Below are 17237 nucleotides of genomic sequence, written 5' to 3' on the forward strand. Positions count from 1 at the left end.
GAGATCACCTGACCTTCGTTGTAGGTCGGCCGCTCGCCTAGCACAGGGCCTGAGGTCAGGCAATCTCACCAGCAACCTGTGAGCCAGTCCCAGCTCCCAGCGCTGCCTCTCCAGGCCCTGACCCACCTGTGGTGTCCTGCAGCTGGAGGTCAGCCCTGGGTGGGCAAGCCGTCCAACCAGCGGCAGGTGCGTTCCTGCGAGGCTGCAGGTGCTTTTCGTAAAAATCAGCCCTATGTTTCACTTCCAGAGGAAGATATGTTTAGAAGGAATCGTTTGTTGACTCACCCTTTGTACACTAGTGTGATTTTATAAATAATTCCTGGAACCTGTGTGTGTGTGGAGAGAGAGGAGAGAGAGAGAGGAAACATGCAGCAGTTCACAGATGCCTCATGGTCTTAGTTTTCTGCTCTCAGACTGGCTTTGGCAGCAGCGTGGTCCCAGCTGAGGGAGGGAGTCAGCCGGGTGCTGAGCTCAGAACAGCACACCAGAGCTTGCTCTGGGCTAGGCCACCTTCTCTGCCCGGGGAACCCAGAGTTGGGTCTTCCTAATTTCTTCTGATGATTCCTGAAGGATCAAACCTGGACAGAGTAAGGTGACAATGTTTACTTTGATTCACGTTTTCAGTTACTGCTGTTTATGAAGAAAACCTGCTCAGATGTGTAGCTGAGGGTAGTATCATGTTTATTACCGCGGTGCTTGCAGTGGACCTGGGCACAGGGCCGGCGGCTGCCAGCTCAGAAGCAGGACAGAGATAAGTGCGCCCCTCCTCCCTCTAGGACCCCTTTGACAGCAGAAAATGCTGTCCCTGCTCAGAACGCTGGGAAACTTGGGTCTAACTCTTAGAAGCCGGCAGATTGTGTAAAGGACAGGGTGTGAAGGTAGGAATGGTGCTGAGGCCCCAGGCCAGCTCTGGCATTCAACCTCTCCAACCTTCCTTCCCTTCCCCAGCAGCCACTTCCCAGGACCTCACCAGTGGCCCCGAGGTCACCTGCGTCCAGCAGTGGGCCCCCAGGCTCACTCTGCAGAGGTTGATGTGCGTTTTGGGGGAGAGGGAGCCAAGGTCTCACTGATTCCTGAAAGGTTCTGGGGTACAGAGAGTGAACTGTTGGTTGTGGGTAAGGATTTGAGTATTTGGGGAGAGAAGACACAGAGGAGAGGGTCCCTGGGAGATGTCAAGGGACTCGGTGTCTTAAGGGACAACGCCGGCATGGGTTCATACGCCTTCCACTTCACAGGCTGCTTGCAGCGTCGTGGGGCCAGGAAACGACATCTCGGATCATGTTTCCTGCTGCCCTTTCAGCGGCTCTTTGGAAAATAATTTTTCAGTGCAAGAAAGTAAAAAGTAAGAAAAACACCCAAGTCATTGCCCACATACTTCCTTTGATCTAAGGATATAAAATTACCAGACGTTGGCCACCGCCAAGACCATATTTATGGCAATGACAAGCTTCCAGAAAGTTCTCTCATAACTGCTGGAAGAGAGGAGCAGGAGTGAGGCTGCAGAGAGAGGCTGTGTGTGGGGGTGGAGACGCAGGTACTTCCTGCCCAGTCCCCCCTCTCGCCTGGAGTGCTGGGACGTATGGCTGCTTTCCCTCAGCTAAATTGGTTTGAGCCTTTTGTTTTCAGATTTGAGGTATTTTGGGGTGGGTAGGGATGGAAAAAATGTGCTCTCCCTTTTCCAAATAATTGCCGTGTGCCCTGTTTTTGTTTAAACTCTTGGAAACTCATAGTGCGGCTTGTGAAGTGGGGAGGCCCTGGGCCCTCTGGGTGGGGAATCCGGGAAGCAGCCGGATGGGGCTAACAGAGGACGCACGACAAACACTGGGCCACTGCCTTCCCTTTTGGGGACATGGCACATCAGAGACGCTGTGGTCCCAGGCACAGCGGTGTGGTGGGGCCCAGCCAGCCCGGCAGGGGGCAGCAGGCCACACAGGGCAACGGGAGGGCGGAGATTTTAGGAGCAGCTGCCCCGACAGGGACGAGAGCCCCAGCTTCCTAGCTGTGAGATCTTGGGCAAACTTATGAGTCTAATACCTGGTGAAATTCAAGTTCACTTAGTCATTCAACCAATGCGGACCTTAACGTTGTGATGGGTTCTTCAGTGCCAGCCGGATAGGTGGGCAAGGTTGGCTCTGGGACTGGAGTTCCCATCGTCTAGTGGGAGAGATGCTTCAGCACAAAGATGAGTCAGGACAGTTGTGCAGGACGGGTGGGGTCTGGCAGCTCCGGAGAAGGTGAGGGGAGCTTGTTGGCCTGTGGTCCTGGGTCCTTAGGTTCTGTCGCCGACCAGCTGGGGGACTTCTGGCCAGTTACCTCAGATTTTAGCCTGTTTCCCTATCATTAAAGCTGGAACAGTAAGAGTACCAGCTTTACCCAGTTAGGGGTCAGCTGGTTGTGACCGCCGTTCTCCCCTCAGGCTCCTTTCCAGGGACCCCCAGCCTCCTGCAGTGGCCTCTTGGGCAGAGGTCTCCCAGAGGGCAGGAAAAACGTCTGTGGGCCCAGTGCTCAGGAAGTGTTTGCCTCAGGGAATGAATGTCCAGCTCCTCGAGGATGAGTCACCCCGGCTTGGGGCTTCTTGAGAAAGAACGCTCCCCCTGGAGCACTGCAGGGGGAGTTCATCTTCACAAGGAATTGTCAGGTGGGAGTGAGTCTGAGCAGGGCGGGTTCTCAGTCCTCACAGTGAGCTGAGGGGTCCGCGTGTCCCCTCCCTGGGCTGCCCTTGCATTGGGGGCCTCACGGTTTCTGAAGACCGCTCATAAACAAGCGCTTTCAGGGTGGTTTTCCCTGCTCCCTGCGTGGGCAGTGATGAGGAGGGCCACCTGAGGGCAATGGTGGGTTTGGCTGTTGCATTCCTGAGTCAGGGCGGTTCCCGGTCATATGCTCCAAGCCCCCAGCCGTCCTGCAGGTGTGGCTCAGAGCATTTGGTTCAGGTGGCGGACACAATCTCTGTCCCTGGCCTGCAGGAAGTAGGTCCTGCCGATGCCTTCCTCATACTAGGGGTTCCGTGTTCCACACGATAAAGTGTTGGTGAAACTGCTCTTTTGCATAGGAGGGCAAAAGAAGGATCTTTAAGAGCATGCAGTACCTATGGGGAAACTGAGGCTGGGAGACTGAGTGAGGGGGGCCTCTGGGTCTCCAGGATGCTGGCATCTCCTGCCTTTCCTCCTCTGAGCATCCCCCTACCTGGGAGCGTCTTTCCTGACTGCACATTTCTACTCATTTTAAGAAGTCACGTGACCCATAAAGTCTTCCCTGATCCCCTCCCTCCGTTGGCCGGGCCTTTGACCTTCAAAGGGCTTTTGAAGCCTCTAGGGCTTTCCCTGTCCTTCTCTCTTGCTTTGTGTATGCAAGACCTCGACTAGACTGTAAGCTACAGGCGGCAGGGAGGTTTTGCTCCCGAGAGAAGTTACTGTATGTCCGAATGAATGAATGAAGGAACAACCCAGTTGTGCAGGAACCAGGACTCGGCCCGCCCACCCCGGCCCGAAAGCCCCGTGAACACTCGGGCCCGGCTGCTCCAAGAGTCTGATCATCCAGGTCCACTTGGCCAGTGGGGAGAGGCCCCAGGGGCGCACGGGGCGGCCGCCCGCCTGGAACGGCCGCATTGTTAGGGCGGCGAGGCCAGGTGACCGCCGGCCCCGCGCGGGCGGCAGCGATTGCCCGCGCTGCCTCGAGGGGGCCCTGCGGCGGCCGCGAGCCAGGAGGACGGCCCGGCCGCGCGCTGCTCGACTGCTCGGCACCCAGCCTGCTGCGCCATCACCCCGCGGGACCACGCCGCTCTCGCCCAGGTACTGGAGGGGCCGCGCAGCCCTCTTTGTTTCGAGCTCGGCGTCTGCGCCCTGGGCGCGCGGAGGGGGATGGGACGCGCAGGGACTGGGCTCGGCCGGGGACCAGGGAGGGGAACGGAGACGGGGTCTGAGGGCGCGGGGACGCAGCTGGGGCGCGGGCCAGCTCAGCCAGGGTCGGAGGACAGGCTCCGGGTCGGGGACGCGGGCCGGAGAGGCGCTGTCGGGGCGCTCCGGATGAACTTCACTCTCCAGGACCGTCCCGAGGCTGCAGGGTGGCGAGCCGAACTGCGACCGGCCATGGGAAGTTCCGGGCGCTCTTCCCTGCCGGTGCCAGCAGGCTCTGCGGTGCCTCCGTCCTTCCCTTTCGCTGTGGCGGGAGGGAGGCAGGGGTCGCTGGTGCAGCCGTCCGTCCTGCTGAGGGAGCGGGCGGGGGCGGCCGGGCCACCTGTGGCTTGTGCCTCAGGCGCGGGGCGCGCCGCTGACGAGCGGGAGGAGGGGTGCGGGGCCGCCAGGTCTCTACGGGGTCCCCGCGCGGCCCTCAGCCTGACAGTGAGCCTGATCTTTTGCTTGAAGTGATTTGAAAGTCTGTGCGGCGGGAAGCACGAGAGCTCCCTTCGTGTTGCCAAGACAGGGCAAGCTAGCGACCCCCTCTCCAACGTGGTTGAAACATAATAAAGGCGCCGCGGGCGTGTGGGGCCACCGAGGGCACCAATGAGGGTGTCAGTGCCCACTTAGAAGCCCCCACACCTTTAGAACAGGCTTGTGTGACATTTCGGTGTATTTCCTGGACGCTTTGGTCTGAATACTCTCCTTGAAGTGCTGTCCTCCCTGCCATTTGAGCCAGATTTGCTTGTCCTTGTGGTTTCTCTTCCCTCTTTGGGACCTGGGTGGTTATATTTGCAAATCAATCAACAAGTATTAAGAAAGGCATTTCTGTGAGGGGCAGGCATCCCAAACGGGAGTGGAAGGGCCTCTTGTGGGAGTGGAGGGGCCTCTGGACCGACCTGACTGGGAACTGGCAGGAAGCCAGACTCCTGACCTGGAAGACAAAGTAATGGTAACCTTCCTTTGTAATATTACAAATCGTGGCCTCAGAGACGTAAAAGCCTGGTCATAGCTGTGCTTGTTGAGTGTTTGCTTGTGTAGTCTTCTCATTTCACCCAAATAACCCTGGGAGGGAGTTGGCACTATGCCCCATTTTACAGATGTGCAAACTGAGGCAAAGAACGGCAAGGTAGCTTGCCAGAGTGGATGGAACATGGGCGGTGCTCCCAGGGTTTGGGCCGGCCTGTGGTGACGTCTGATTGCATGTCTGGCTGAGTGCATGCGTGTCCTGACAGCTAGTCTGCAGCCGCAGATGCATTCTTTCTTTGCCAACCATGGAACAGAGCGGAAAAGCAGTGCCTCAGGGAACCGCGCTCCTTGATGCAACCGGACTGGCTGTGACCCAGTGTAGCTTAGGCATCTCATGCTTTTAAATGGAGCCCCTTGCAAATGTGACCCTGGGAGCTAAAGGTCACTGGGTCAAAGTCTCTTCCTGGCTGTAGGAGTTGTTGCTGAGGGGGATACAAATGGCCTGAGAAGGAGGCAGAAAGGCAAAAAAGGTGAGGAGAGAGGCCCAGAGGGGAGGGCTTCTGACCCAGTGGCCAGCAAAGGCCCATTGTACAGAGTGAAATGGTGAGGCTGGGATCAGAGCAGTCCTCTGGCTCTCTGCCTGCCCTGAGACCCTCAAACATCAGCCTGGCATAAACCACCAGGGTCTGGGGCAGGGCCTCTCGTTCCCTCCTCAGGAGCTCCTGTGTGGGGGAGGTGCGGGCTCCCCTCCCGGAGCCTGCAGGAAGCTCCTGCAATGTCCTTGCTGGCCCCTGGGCAGTGGGGCTCCCTTACAATGCTCCCTTCTTGGGGAGAGGCCTCTCTTTGTGGCTGAACCTGAAGGTCTGCTCCAGGCAGCAGGAGCTGTGGTGGGGAGGGGTCCAGGAGGTGAGCCGACCCTGGACCCCAGACCCTTTCCTGCAGACTTGGTAAGCAGAGAGGTGTCACCGGCAACCTAGAGCCAGCCCTGTCCATCCAGAGTCCTTTGTAGTCGTCTCTGTTGACTCAGAATAAGGAGTCGGTGTTGGGTAGCTCTGCGAGTGCCACTTATTCCTGGCAGAGCGTGTTAAAGCCATCCCTGTCGGAAGTGTGGTGTCCATTCCATGTGCTGTCTCAGCTGCTGAAGGACAGTCACTTGTGTTAACCTCACAGCTCAGCAGGGTGCATTTTGGGGGGTGTGGCAGGTGGCCGATCGTCCCAGGGATGGCCACATGGAACTGGCATTTAAACCCTGGCTGTCCCACTGCACAGTTTCCACGCTGCCCCACTGCTTTTAAAACAGCAAGATATTAAAAATCACTGTCACCAAATGTGGCTGAACCTGCGTGAACTTCACTCAGGTTCAGAAAAAGCTTTGCATCTTTTGGTGTGCTGAGTCCTGTGTGCTCAGGGAAGGAATGGTGATTTCCTTCATGTCTGTCCGCTTCCTGTACAAACAGAAAACTCGAATCTGCAGCTTAGGGACTCCCGATTGCTCTCTGCAGATCAAGTGTGTCCCTGAGTGCCCACCATGGGGTGGGGGCACTTGCTGGCTGCGTGTCCAGGAGGCGGGCCCTGCTGTGGGGACATCCCTGGCGCAGCTTCACTCAGTGACCCTACCTGGTGTCCCAGACCCCACTGGGGGCTGCCCCTGCTGGATAGGAGGGGTGCGGCCGCTGAAGGCAGGATGGCTGCCACCTGAGCCTCCAGTTAGGAGCTGTCAGAATGTCTGCAATGTCACTGAAGGGTTGATGGTCATCATGGTGTCCCCTACATGTTTAAAAAGAGTTATGTTCATTTTAAAAAGAAGGCAGTGATCTGGAATTAATATGTTTTGTCCCAAATGGGCTAAATTAATGAAAAATTTATTTTTAGGGTGTCTTTGTCAGTGATCATGAAAATTCCTTCTAGTGGAGCCTTCCCCAGGCAGGCCAGGGACATGCTCCTCAGTCACCACCTCCAGGAGATACACCTCTGCTAATATGTCCCTGGGCTAAGCAGCAAAACCTCTCTTGCTCCCAACCCAGTAACCTTGTAAGAATAGCGCCTTCTTTTGAACCACATGGACCCGGGTGTTTGCGCTCTCCATGATCTGATCATCCCTCAACTTTTCAAGACATGGCTTCATCTCCTTTCTCTGAACTGGTCACCAAGACTCAGCAAGCCTGGATAACTTGGCACCGTCATGGGGCTGGTGGGTCCAGGCTGGGTTGGAACCCAGGTGTGTCCAGGGACAGAGCCTGTGCCTGGAAACAGTCCACAGAAGGTGAGGGCCCCTAAACCTTTAGGGGCTGAGCCTCTGAGAGGGTGTGGGTGTGGTGCCGGGTGGGGTCCCCGATTGGAACCCAGGTCCCTCTGTAATGCTAGGACTTCTTCCTAAGACCACGGGTCTCCACAGTCCCCTGCCCACCTTGCCTCTATCCTGACGGGCAGATAAAGTCTCAGGGAGCCCCGCTGGCTGCAGCTGCTTCCTCACGGGGAGCCTGCGCCTTTCTGTCCCCTTTCCTTCCTCCCTCAGCGCTAATTATGGCTCATCGTGTGCATTGCCTGCCTTCCCCTTCCTCTCCTCCCTGGAGAGGTAATAGCCCTCCACGCATACATCCTTAGCAGCCAGCTTTGTTTTTAAGGTTGCGAAGACATCTGTGGGAATTCTCATTTCAGCTGCCCAAGTGGCAAACAGTTGGCGTCACTCCCAGCCAGGCTGTGCCCCAGGCAGCAGGGGACCCTCCAGGTAGGCAAAAGGCTCACACCTCCTTTCATTGTGTTGTTGCCCATGAGTGTAGAATTTCTGAAACTGGTCATGAACGATGGCTCCCAGCCCGAGGTTTGAAAAAGACAGAGTGGAATTGCTCCAACATGCAGGAGAAAAAGCAAATGCTCCCGAGGAGGCCGTGCGGCCGCCTTGGCCTTCGTGCTGCAGGGAGGCCCTGGGGAGCCAGGGCTCAGGAATCCGCTGTCCCGTCACCCTGGACACAGCTGTGGTGTGTTGCCTGTCACTCACGGTGCAGGCCCACATCTGGCCGCGCGTCGCCCTGGGGCCAGGCTGGGCCATTAGTGGGGTGCCTGCGTTCTACATACATTCTTTCTGGAGCCAGGGGAACAAAAGGGCCCCGTCCACTCTCCCTGGTGCCCCCTATGCCTGTCTCCCAGGCCTCCTGAGAGCTCAGCCCCTCACCACTGGTGATTTTGGACACAGATCAAAGGTTCGGTGCAGGCAGAGGACTGGGAAGGAACAGCCAGGTTCTGGCAGCCGCAAAACTGTGTTAAAGCCACCCTTTGTCACCATGACTGTCCTGGAGACCCCTGCCTGGAACTCAGTGGCACTCCCCGGGGAGGGGGTGTGCGTTCCTGTGACTGGGCTGTCCGTCCTGCTGTGGCTCCTGGGTCACACTGAATTCCATAGCCTGGCTGCTCCTGCGGGAGCCGCACTTCCCCATTCTTGGAGGGGCGACCCATCCCCCACGGCAGGAGGAGGTCCTAGGTGAGTTTGTGGTGATCCAGGACAGGTGTGTTTCCCCTTCATCTCCCCGGGAAAGGTCTGAAGCTGGGGGTGCAGGAGAGGGCGCTAAACTGTGCTTGTCTCCACTGGGCAGTCGGCTGGGGCTGGGAGGGGCTCTCGGTGGGTCAGGGGACCACTTCTCTACTGGTCCCAGGAGGCCAGGGCCATTTGTCGGCTGTCTTGCTCGGGCAGGAGAAGATTCTCAGGTCGTGGACATGGTTTTGCTTCTAAATTGTTTTTTGATTCTTTTTCTATAAGGTAATTCGTAACTTACATGTACTCCCTGTAGACTTGGAAAAGAGGTAGAGGACACAGCAAAAGTATCCTCGTGATCTCACCAGCCCCAGAGGCGACCTCCTACCTGCTGGTGTGCGGGGTGCACTCTCCTTTTGAGTTGGTCGTGCTGAGATCATAGGTATTATTTCGTGTTGTGCATTTTAGCATCAACGTGGCAGGAAAAGCGTTTCTCCACCTGCAAACAACCATGTGTTGGTGACGGCACAGTAAGTGGCCGTGCGGTGGTGCGTGGTGACCATCTGTCCTCAGGTCACCCCCAGCCTGTGTGCCTCGTTGGGGAACATCCTGGCTAATCGTGTCCTTGGAAGGACTTCTGAGGCTGTTCAAGGTCAGAGAACACAAACTTCTTTTGACAGTGGTAAAATACATATAACATAATCTAGGCCATCTTAATCATTTTTAAAAGTACAGTCCTGTGGCACTAAGTACATTCCCAGTGTGTGCAGCCTTCACCATGTCCGTCCGCCCCCAGAACCCTTCATCTTGCACCAATGAAGCAGAGTTTGTGAAGCACTGACTGCCCCTCCCCTCCCCCAGGCCTGGCCCTGCCATCTCCTGTCTGTGTCTGGGAAGTGGCTACGCAGGGTCGCGCGTGTAAGTGGGGCCCTGCTGTTTGTCCTGTGTGTCTGGCCGGTTCCCTCTGCGTGCGGCCCTGTGGGTCCATCCGTCCAGCAGCAGGTGTCAGGGCTCCTTCCCGTCCCAGGCTGCGTGCTGTTCCACCACATGGACACACAGCTTCTCCACTCACATGTCTGGGGACAGCGGCTGCTTCCGCCGTTGGCTGCTGGGAGCACAGGGGGCACACACCTCTCTGAGGCCCTGTGTCCCCTTGTTTTGAGTTTATACCCAGAAGTGGGCAGACTTTTCAAGTCCCTTGATCTTATGGTCAGATTGCAGCTGACAAACAGCATGGTCATTGGAGCCTCTGTGTGTCCACCCAGTGTCCGTAAGCACCCGTGGGGTATAAACCAGGCCTGCAGGAAAAGGAAGAGGGAGCCGTCTTACCCAGCTATTCTGACAGATTGTGTAAACTCAGTGATTAATGGAATGAGAAAGCAGGAAGAATGTCTTTCATTTGAAAAAAAAAAGAGCCTTCAGGGTTGCTTGGTTTTATTTTCAATTAGAAGGGTCTGATTTTGTTTCTGGAGACTGGTTTTAATTTGGATAAATGGTTCAGTCTGGGAGCCGCTGCCAGAGCCTGTGATCTGTGAGAGCAATGGCTCAGGGTCCCTCTGCTGCTTCTCTGAGGGGACAACACAGACCGGGCCTGCTCTGTTCGGCCCGTGACCTGGCGGTGGAGGTGCTGGGCCTTGGGAGAGAGGCAGCCCCTCTGACTGTAGCCTGCGGGGGCAGGCGGCCCAAGAGGAGGGGGCCCGGCCGACCTGGTGGACACTGGTTAATTTTTACCCGGCGTCAGTGTGTTCCCAGCCCATCAGGAATGCTAGCGCGCAGTCCTGCCCCGCCCCCAACACGCTGGGCCAGGATTCCTGGCATCGGTTCCTGCGTGGGCATTAGCAGGAGTGGTCACGTGTGGAGGACCAGGAGGGGGGGCATCCTTTTGTGCGTCCTTGTCGCGGAGGCTCCTGGGGCCAGGCAGGCTTCAGGCCAGGTGGGCACAGGTCTCTGTACAAGGTGGTGTGTGTCTTCTTCAAAGGAGGTATTGGCTGAATGAGCTGAGGGAGGAAGTCCTGGAGGGTCCCCAGGGGAGGGAGGCCAGGGCACAGGCCCCAGCTGTGTTCCTGGAGCAGTGACGGGGTGCAGGAGGGCAGGGGACTTGAGGGGCAGCGCCGGCCTCTCTGTGTCCCCGAGTGCAGCCTGCAGGGGAGGACCGTGTGTGGGCAAGGAGGTACTGCAGCCCTCTGCTGTGGGGCTGAGAACCCTGAGACGACGGAGCGACGCACACCTGGGGGCAGGGGGCGCAGGCTCCGCTGCAGGAGCCAGTGTGCACCCTGTCCCCAGGCCCTGTCCCTGGGGCAGCGAGGGGCTGGGACCACATGGAGAAATGCTGGCGGCGCCTGAGCCCTGTTCTCCAAGAGCTGGGACAGCACGTGCACTCCCATTTCTGGGTCAGGTGCCCCTCAGGGACCTTTGTCACCGCCACCTGCAAGGTTGCGACTTTAACCACCTCAGGCTGATGAAAACCTGGGTGAGCTGAGTGGCCACAGCAGGGGTGGTTTACCTTGCCTTTCACCCTGCGCAGCCCCATTAGAATCCGAATGACCCCACACTCAGGACACCTTTAAGGGGGCAGTGCACTTCTGCCGCGTTTCGTTCACTGCTGACGTGTAACCAAAATCATCGCCACCTGACTGGTGTCTGCACGCGTGTTGAGGTTCCCCTTGTCACACTGTCACCCAGGGTCGCCTTCCTCTTCCTGGCTAGGGCTTTGTAACGGGTCAGCCTGAGAAGTGTGATGTGTGTGGAGCTCATGCTGGTGGGTCCCTGACCTGGGTCCCACACAACGCATCATGTCTCTGTGTCGTCCTCACGGTTCCAGCCACAGGGATGCCTTCCAGCCCCCTGGAGTGGGGCTGGACGCTGCCGGACGAGCACCTGGCCGCAGGCTGGCCATTTGTGGTGGGCGATCCTGGTCAGCACGGCTCCTTTCAGAAAGTGACGGCCCACTGTGACTCTGGCTTGTTGGCTGTCTCGTGGCCTCTGATTTTGTGTGTGGCCCATGGGAGGCCAGTGCATCCTCACGCCTGGCCCCTCTGTGGAGGCCGACCGTCCACGCCCTGGTCCGAAGGCCTGTGGCCAGGACCAGCGGGGTGACAGCAGTGGACGTGTGTGTGGCTTTGGCCAATGTAGGGCCTCACAAACTTGTCCAGCTTGTGTGTCTACAGCAGCTCCCCAGGCCACCATGGCAGGGCCTGTGGCTGCTGTGTGCTGGTGGGGCCCTGTGCAGGGGAGCTACTGTGACGCTGACCTTTGCTCAGCTTCTGGTTTGAGCCCCCAGTGAGCTGGACGAATGGGCAGCTGCTGGCAGGCGGTCTCTCTAGTCGCTGCCGGGGATCCCTGTGCTTCCTGGTTCCTCCCGTCCCTCCCTGCTCTGTCTCCTTCCTCAGACCCCAGTGCTTTCGGGGACATAAGTCTCTCTGTGTCCCATGGTGCCTGCTGCTCTGGAGCAGATTTGAGGGTCCCAGCTGGGAAGGTAGCGGGCTCTGCAGTCACCAGCATGGCCCAGGGACTGTCACCCAGCTTCTCTGAGGTGTTGCTGAGCACCAGTGGGTCCTAGGGGTACTACATACCGGTGTCATTGTCATTCCTTTTCTTTCATCCCCCAGGGTAGTTATTAACCCTTTCCAGGAGCTAAGTCCAAAAGAAGCATTTCCCTCCGTGCTAGCCCCTTCCCACGCAGAGCTTGGGCTGAGCGGCCTGTGGGGCCCGGAGCTCCCCAGGGCTCGGGAAAGACCTTGACCATCATGGCCCCAGTTAGCCCGTCCCGCATCTCCTGACACACTCTGAGGTTGGGTGGTGTACGTTTCGTTCCCATCTGTCATCCGTAAGGTCTGAGCTCTTCCAAGGACCAGAGAACCAAGGCTGCTTGGCATTTCTACGTGATAACAGCTTTGAACAGCTTAGCGATAGCTGCGTGACCTTGGGGACAGCCTTAGTTACGTCACTGGCGCTTCCCCAGCCCTTTCAACGGGAGGAGACAATTCCATACCCAAATGGAAACCTTCCAAAGCCGATTCTTTCCTAGAAGAGAGGGAGGTGCTTGTGCATTTTCTCCGGGTCTCTATTTTAATTTCCTCAGGGCCGCCATTCTGCTTTCTTGGCCCCTTGCTTTGCAATACACTCCACCAACTTTCAGAGGCGGCCCTTAACACTTATCTTACAGACTTGAAAATCTAGCCCACTGTTACTTTTTGGAAAGTAGCCACATTTCAAGTTGTCATATTATTGAAAGTTGGTAGCAAATGCCTGCTAGGAATCCGGTAGGGTCCCTAACAGGACTCGTGAGTACAAAGCCCTTACTTTGCTGTTCTTGTAGCATAAAAGAATGTTCTTTTTGGACGGAGTGTGCTGTGGGGTTTCCTTGCAAATCCACACTGTAGGATGACGAGAATCATATCCTTTGTCTTGTGCTCAGAATGGGTTCCAGTCTGAGTACAGACCCACTAGCGATGTGGAGGCTCCTGTGCAGCATATAAATGAGGGTTTGTGCCTGTAAAAATGCTGGCTCCCAGCAGATTTGTCTCCTCTCTCCTGATCTGCTCTCTGCTGAGGCTGCCCGGCTTATGTTCACAAGTCCTTTCTTTGGGACTGAACGCATTTACAGAACTGGCCACATTTTGAGAGACCTTTCGTCTGCAGTGTGTCGTGCTTGGGGCCTGCAGCTCGCGGTCCCGATGAGGTGCCCGCAAGAGTGTGGCTTTATTCTCGGCCACAGTCCCAGCCCCGCACAGCCTCTCTCCATTGGCAGACCCGTGTCCTCCAGAGAGACAGCAGCCACGTCCGGGCCGTGGTGTGACCAGTGGCCTCTGGCCCTGGGGGACAGGACCTCCACCACCTGCCTCCACTTTCCATAAGGGACGAGCCGCGGTTGGGCGTCCGTTCACAAGCGTCAGGCTTGTGGCTGAGGGTAAAAGGCGCTACCTGGGGTGGCTGCCGCAGGTGGAGGGGCGTGCTTTACTTACAGATGCGTGTGAGGCCCTGTTGGAGAGCGATTCCTTTGTTTGTACCTTGTTCACTCATTGCTTTTGTGCAGCTGACGTGTGAGTGCCGCCTGCGTCCTAGTGTGTCCACCCTCAGACTCTGGAGAAGGCGGCACTGTCAGGATCCAGTTGCTGGCCCACTCTCTCGGCCTGCGCGTGGCAAAGGCATTTCTAGACTGCGCTGCTCTGCGGCCGACACCTGCACCTTCTCTGCAGCCTCCTCAGAGCCCCTGGCACTGCCCGCTGCTGTCCTCGCTTCTCACGTGCCCGTCTCGACCCCGCCTGCTGGCCCAGGTGGCAGCCCCAGGCCAGAGGTTCCAGGGCTGGGCAGCAGCGGGCAGTGGCGGCCAGAGAACCAGCGGGCCAGCAGCAATGGCAGAGGCCTGGTCCTGGGCCAGCAGACATTACTGAGCCCTGTCACCTGCTGCACCTGCCCTGGGCAGCAGGTCTTCTCCTCAGCACGCCTGCCCCCGTGGGAGGCCATTGGCCTTAGGGTCAGCTGTGCTCTTGGCGAGTGTGTCGGCCGTGTGCTCTCCTGCTGGCCAGCCGAGCCTTGCTTTCCCCATGCAGTGGGCGCCTGTCAGTAGTGCTGTTGTAGTACAGGGTGTGGTGACCCGGCTGTGAGCTGTGGAAAGGGGACTTCTGAGGTGGAGCTCCTGCAGACCTGAGGCTGAGGGTGTCCGTGCTTGTGGGGGGGCTCACTTCCTTCTCACATCTTTAGGATGAAAATGTCAAGCTTTCCCCCAATTAAAGGAAACTGATCGTGCAACCCGTCAGCCGATTCAGTGCTTTTCAAGGTTTGCTCTCCTTGCTTTAGGTCTCCCTCCCCTGTTGCCCACCACCTGCCACCTCTTCTCCCTGAGATAATCGAAGCCGGTGTCTCGTCACCCTGCACGCTTAGATGTGCCTGGAAGCCAGACACTGGCTGACGAATCCGCAGTATCGTCCCTGGCGGCAACTCAGCGCTGCCATCACCACCCACTCGCTGCACCGTCTTCACAGTTCCCTGATTGCCCAAAATGCCCATGTGTGGGGAGCTAACAAGGCACCAGGCTGCACTGGCCTCTGTCACCCTGCAGCTCCCTTGTCTCTGTCGCTAGCGCTGGGTGGCATGGGCGGAGGGGGACAGAGATGGAGGGAGCAGCCTTCACAGCCCAAGTGATGAGATGTTGGGGCAGGTCAGGGGTCATGCCCTTGACCTTAACTGAGGCCTGAGGTCAGGAGAGCAGGGAGGCTGTGCTCCCTTGCTGGGGCGCCCCTCATGCCGCGTCCAGCTGGTGGGACTCTGTCCTCCTGGTCCCTGCTTCTCGGAGCACAGCCCTGGGATCTGCACCAGAAAGCCCTTGGGCTCAACGGTGGCCTTTGTCCTGATGCTGCCTCTGTGGGCCCCGAGGACATCAGCCCCCATTATTGAAATCTGAACGTGCTTCCAATGGCCGCGTACTGTTCAAGGGTGCACGAAGCTCTGACGCATGAAGTTTTCCCTTGGCTTCTGCCACGTCGCCTCCCCTGGGGACCCCACAGGACGATCGGCTCTGGGAGGAGTCAGGCTGATTTTCCCATGTTTCGGTCCGTGGACTCCTGCAAAGTCCCCTCCTGCTCCCTGTCCTGGGACATAAGCTGACCCTGTAAGAAGGCCCAGCCTGGTGCCCGAGCTGGGTTCCTGCTGGTGTATGGAGGGTGATGCCCCATATAGGACGCCCAGGTGGGCACTGAGGGGCAGAGGCCAGGACCTCTGCATGGCCACTGCCCTGACTTCTCAGCAGGCGTCGGAAGCCTGCTGAGAGGCTGGGGCTTGATCCCAGCCCCCAGCCAGGGAACCCCCAGCCAGGGAACCAGAGCCAGTGGGAAGTTGCCAGCAAGCCTTCAACCCACTTCCTGGAGTGAAACCCCCTCCCCCAGGGCTGCTGAGGGAGGGGCCCCGCCCGGGTTCTTTGAAGTTGGGCTGAGGGACACTGCCTGAGGCAGGGGCACCTAAAGTCTGGGGGCACCTCCAGGTGAGGGCGTGGGGGCCTCTGCCAAGTGTCAAGTCAGCCTGAAAGGAGGGGTACAGATGGCGGGGGAGGGGGCTTTGCTGTTTGCCCTTGGCTAAGAAAAGGGAATCTGAGCAGAGGAAGCATTCCTGCTGGGGACTACCTGGAGTGGCCCCAGCTTTGATCCTGGTGCCCTGGCTTGCTGTGGCTTGTCCCCCCTTCTCCTTTCATGTCAGAGCCCTGGATGGAGCGCCTGTGCAGGGCGGAGGACAGTGGAGGTTCTGGCCCGGCCCAGGCCTGCTTGCTGGGGCCTCAGTGATGGGGACGAGTGGTCCAGGGGCTCCAGGCCACAGACAGACAGACAGACATGGAGATGTCCTGCGGCCCATTCACTGCCGTCTCCCACCCCATCTCCCGAAAATTGGGCATCCTTCCAGTCCATAGACTGTCTCTGGAAAATTGCATGGCACACGTCTTTGAGCAGTGGCTGTGATCCCTTGGTGCACACTTCCTAGCATTTTGGGTGGAATAATTCCTTGTGGGAGGATTTGCCTGGGATTGCATGGTGTCCCGCCCTCTCCCACTGAAGGAAATTCCGTATATTTCCAAATGCCCCCAATGTCTCCATTTATTAGTTGGCAGAGAAATCAGTCAGTGCTTAGAAAAATGAACCAGAATGAAAAAAATACCAGTGTATTCTACGAGTACACACACTGGAGCTAAGTATCGGCCGACTGCCGGTGCTCTCAGGAGGGTCTGGGTCGCGTGGATCGGGGGTCCACCTTGGCTCTCCCCAGCTGTCTGCTCAGTCTCCTGTGCTTCTGTAACCTTCCTGAGGGTAGGGGGCTGCATGGGGACAACACATCCGCTGAGCTGTGGCCTGCCCCTGTCACCCTCTGCCCTGAAACCCACAGGTGCCCCTCCTGCCCTGGGAGTCGAGCCTCACACTGAGCAGCTGTGGGAGGGACCCTGCCTTTGGGTCTGAATGGGGGGCCTTCAGCCCAGGCCCACAGAGAGGTGTCTGCAGTCACGCCCCTCGGACATCTCACCTGTCCCCTCTGGTTCTGTCTGGGGAGGAGGCTGTGGCTTCACTTCTCTCTGGTCAGGATGTGTGACTTAGAGGTTTACCTGCTGATAAGAGAAACTGCTTCATAGCAGGGCCCAATTATTGGGTTAAAAAAAAGAAATTGAAAGACACTACACGATAATTGTGCCCTTGTGAGTTGTACTGGCATCCTGTGACAAGCTCCGATGCAGGACCCCCACGTCGTGGGACAAGCAGGGCCGCTGCAGACACCAGGAGAGACACTGTCCAGGGTGTAAGACCTCGGGTCTCAGGACAGCCTGAGGGGGACCTTCTCAGGGAAGCCGCCTCCTGTGTTATTAAATAGAGAGAATTTTGAAAAGATCACATTTTGATGAAACGTTTCTCCAGAATTGCCTGCAGTCGATGGTGTTCTGAGCAAACCTCTCTGCCCAACAGTCAGTGGGGTTTATTTTATAAAAGAGGGAACTGGAATTCAGGAAGCTCCAAGCACACACTTCACACAGAGCCCTGCCTGCTCGCCTTGCCCTGCCCGCACTGTGCACGTGTGTTAACGCACGTGTCATGGGCCTCTGTAGGCACAGCCCCGTGTGCATGCGTGTATTATACATACACATGTGTATTCGTGTCAGTATGTGTGCGTGTGTGTGGGTGGGTATACACACAGCTGCGTACAAGTGTGCACGTGTGTGTATGTGTACATGTGTCACTGATTTCTGAGATGGAGGCAGAGACAGCAGCGATTCCGTTGTTGCTGCTGCGTCTTTGTTTCCCAAGGCAAATCGTTTCTCACGCTCTCGGTGCTGAACTCCAGACTGCTTCCTGGCTCCTGAGATTAATGGAAGGCATCTTTAAGCAGTCCTTTTATTTGTCAAATCCCTGTTATTTTGTCGAATCTATCTTGCA

General features: G+C 57.5%; 1 protein-coding gene across 2 annotated transcripts in view; it reads left to right on the top strand.

Annotated features, from left to right (window-relative positions):
• Window positions 1-366: 366 nt before the first annotated feature.
• Window positions 367-17237, top strand: part of TNS3 (tensin 3) — a 167257-nt gene continuing 150386 nt past the window's right edge. The window contains exon 1 of one of the 2 annotated variants that reach the window (XM_019731607.2): window positions 367-587. In XM_019731607.2, coding sequence (XP_019587166.2) covers window positions 558-587 — 30 coding nt within the window. In that variant the 5' untranslated portion in view covers window positions 367-557. Of the gene's footprint in view, window positions 588-3086; window positions 3789-17237 lie in introns of those variants that run through there. The other variant, XM_019731611.2, reaches the window with a different exon arrangement.

This window comes from Rhinolophus sinicus, linkage group LG09 (assembly GCF_036562045.2).
Source record: "Rhinolophus sinicus isolate RSC01 linkage group LG09, ASM3656204v1, whole genome shotgun sequence".
NCBI classification, from domain to species: Eukaryota; Metazoa; Chordata; class Mammalia; order Chiroptera; family Rhinolophidae; genus Rhinolophus; species Rhinolophus sinicus.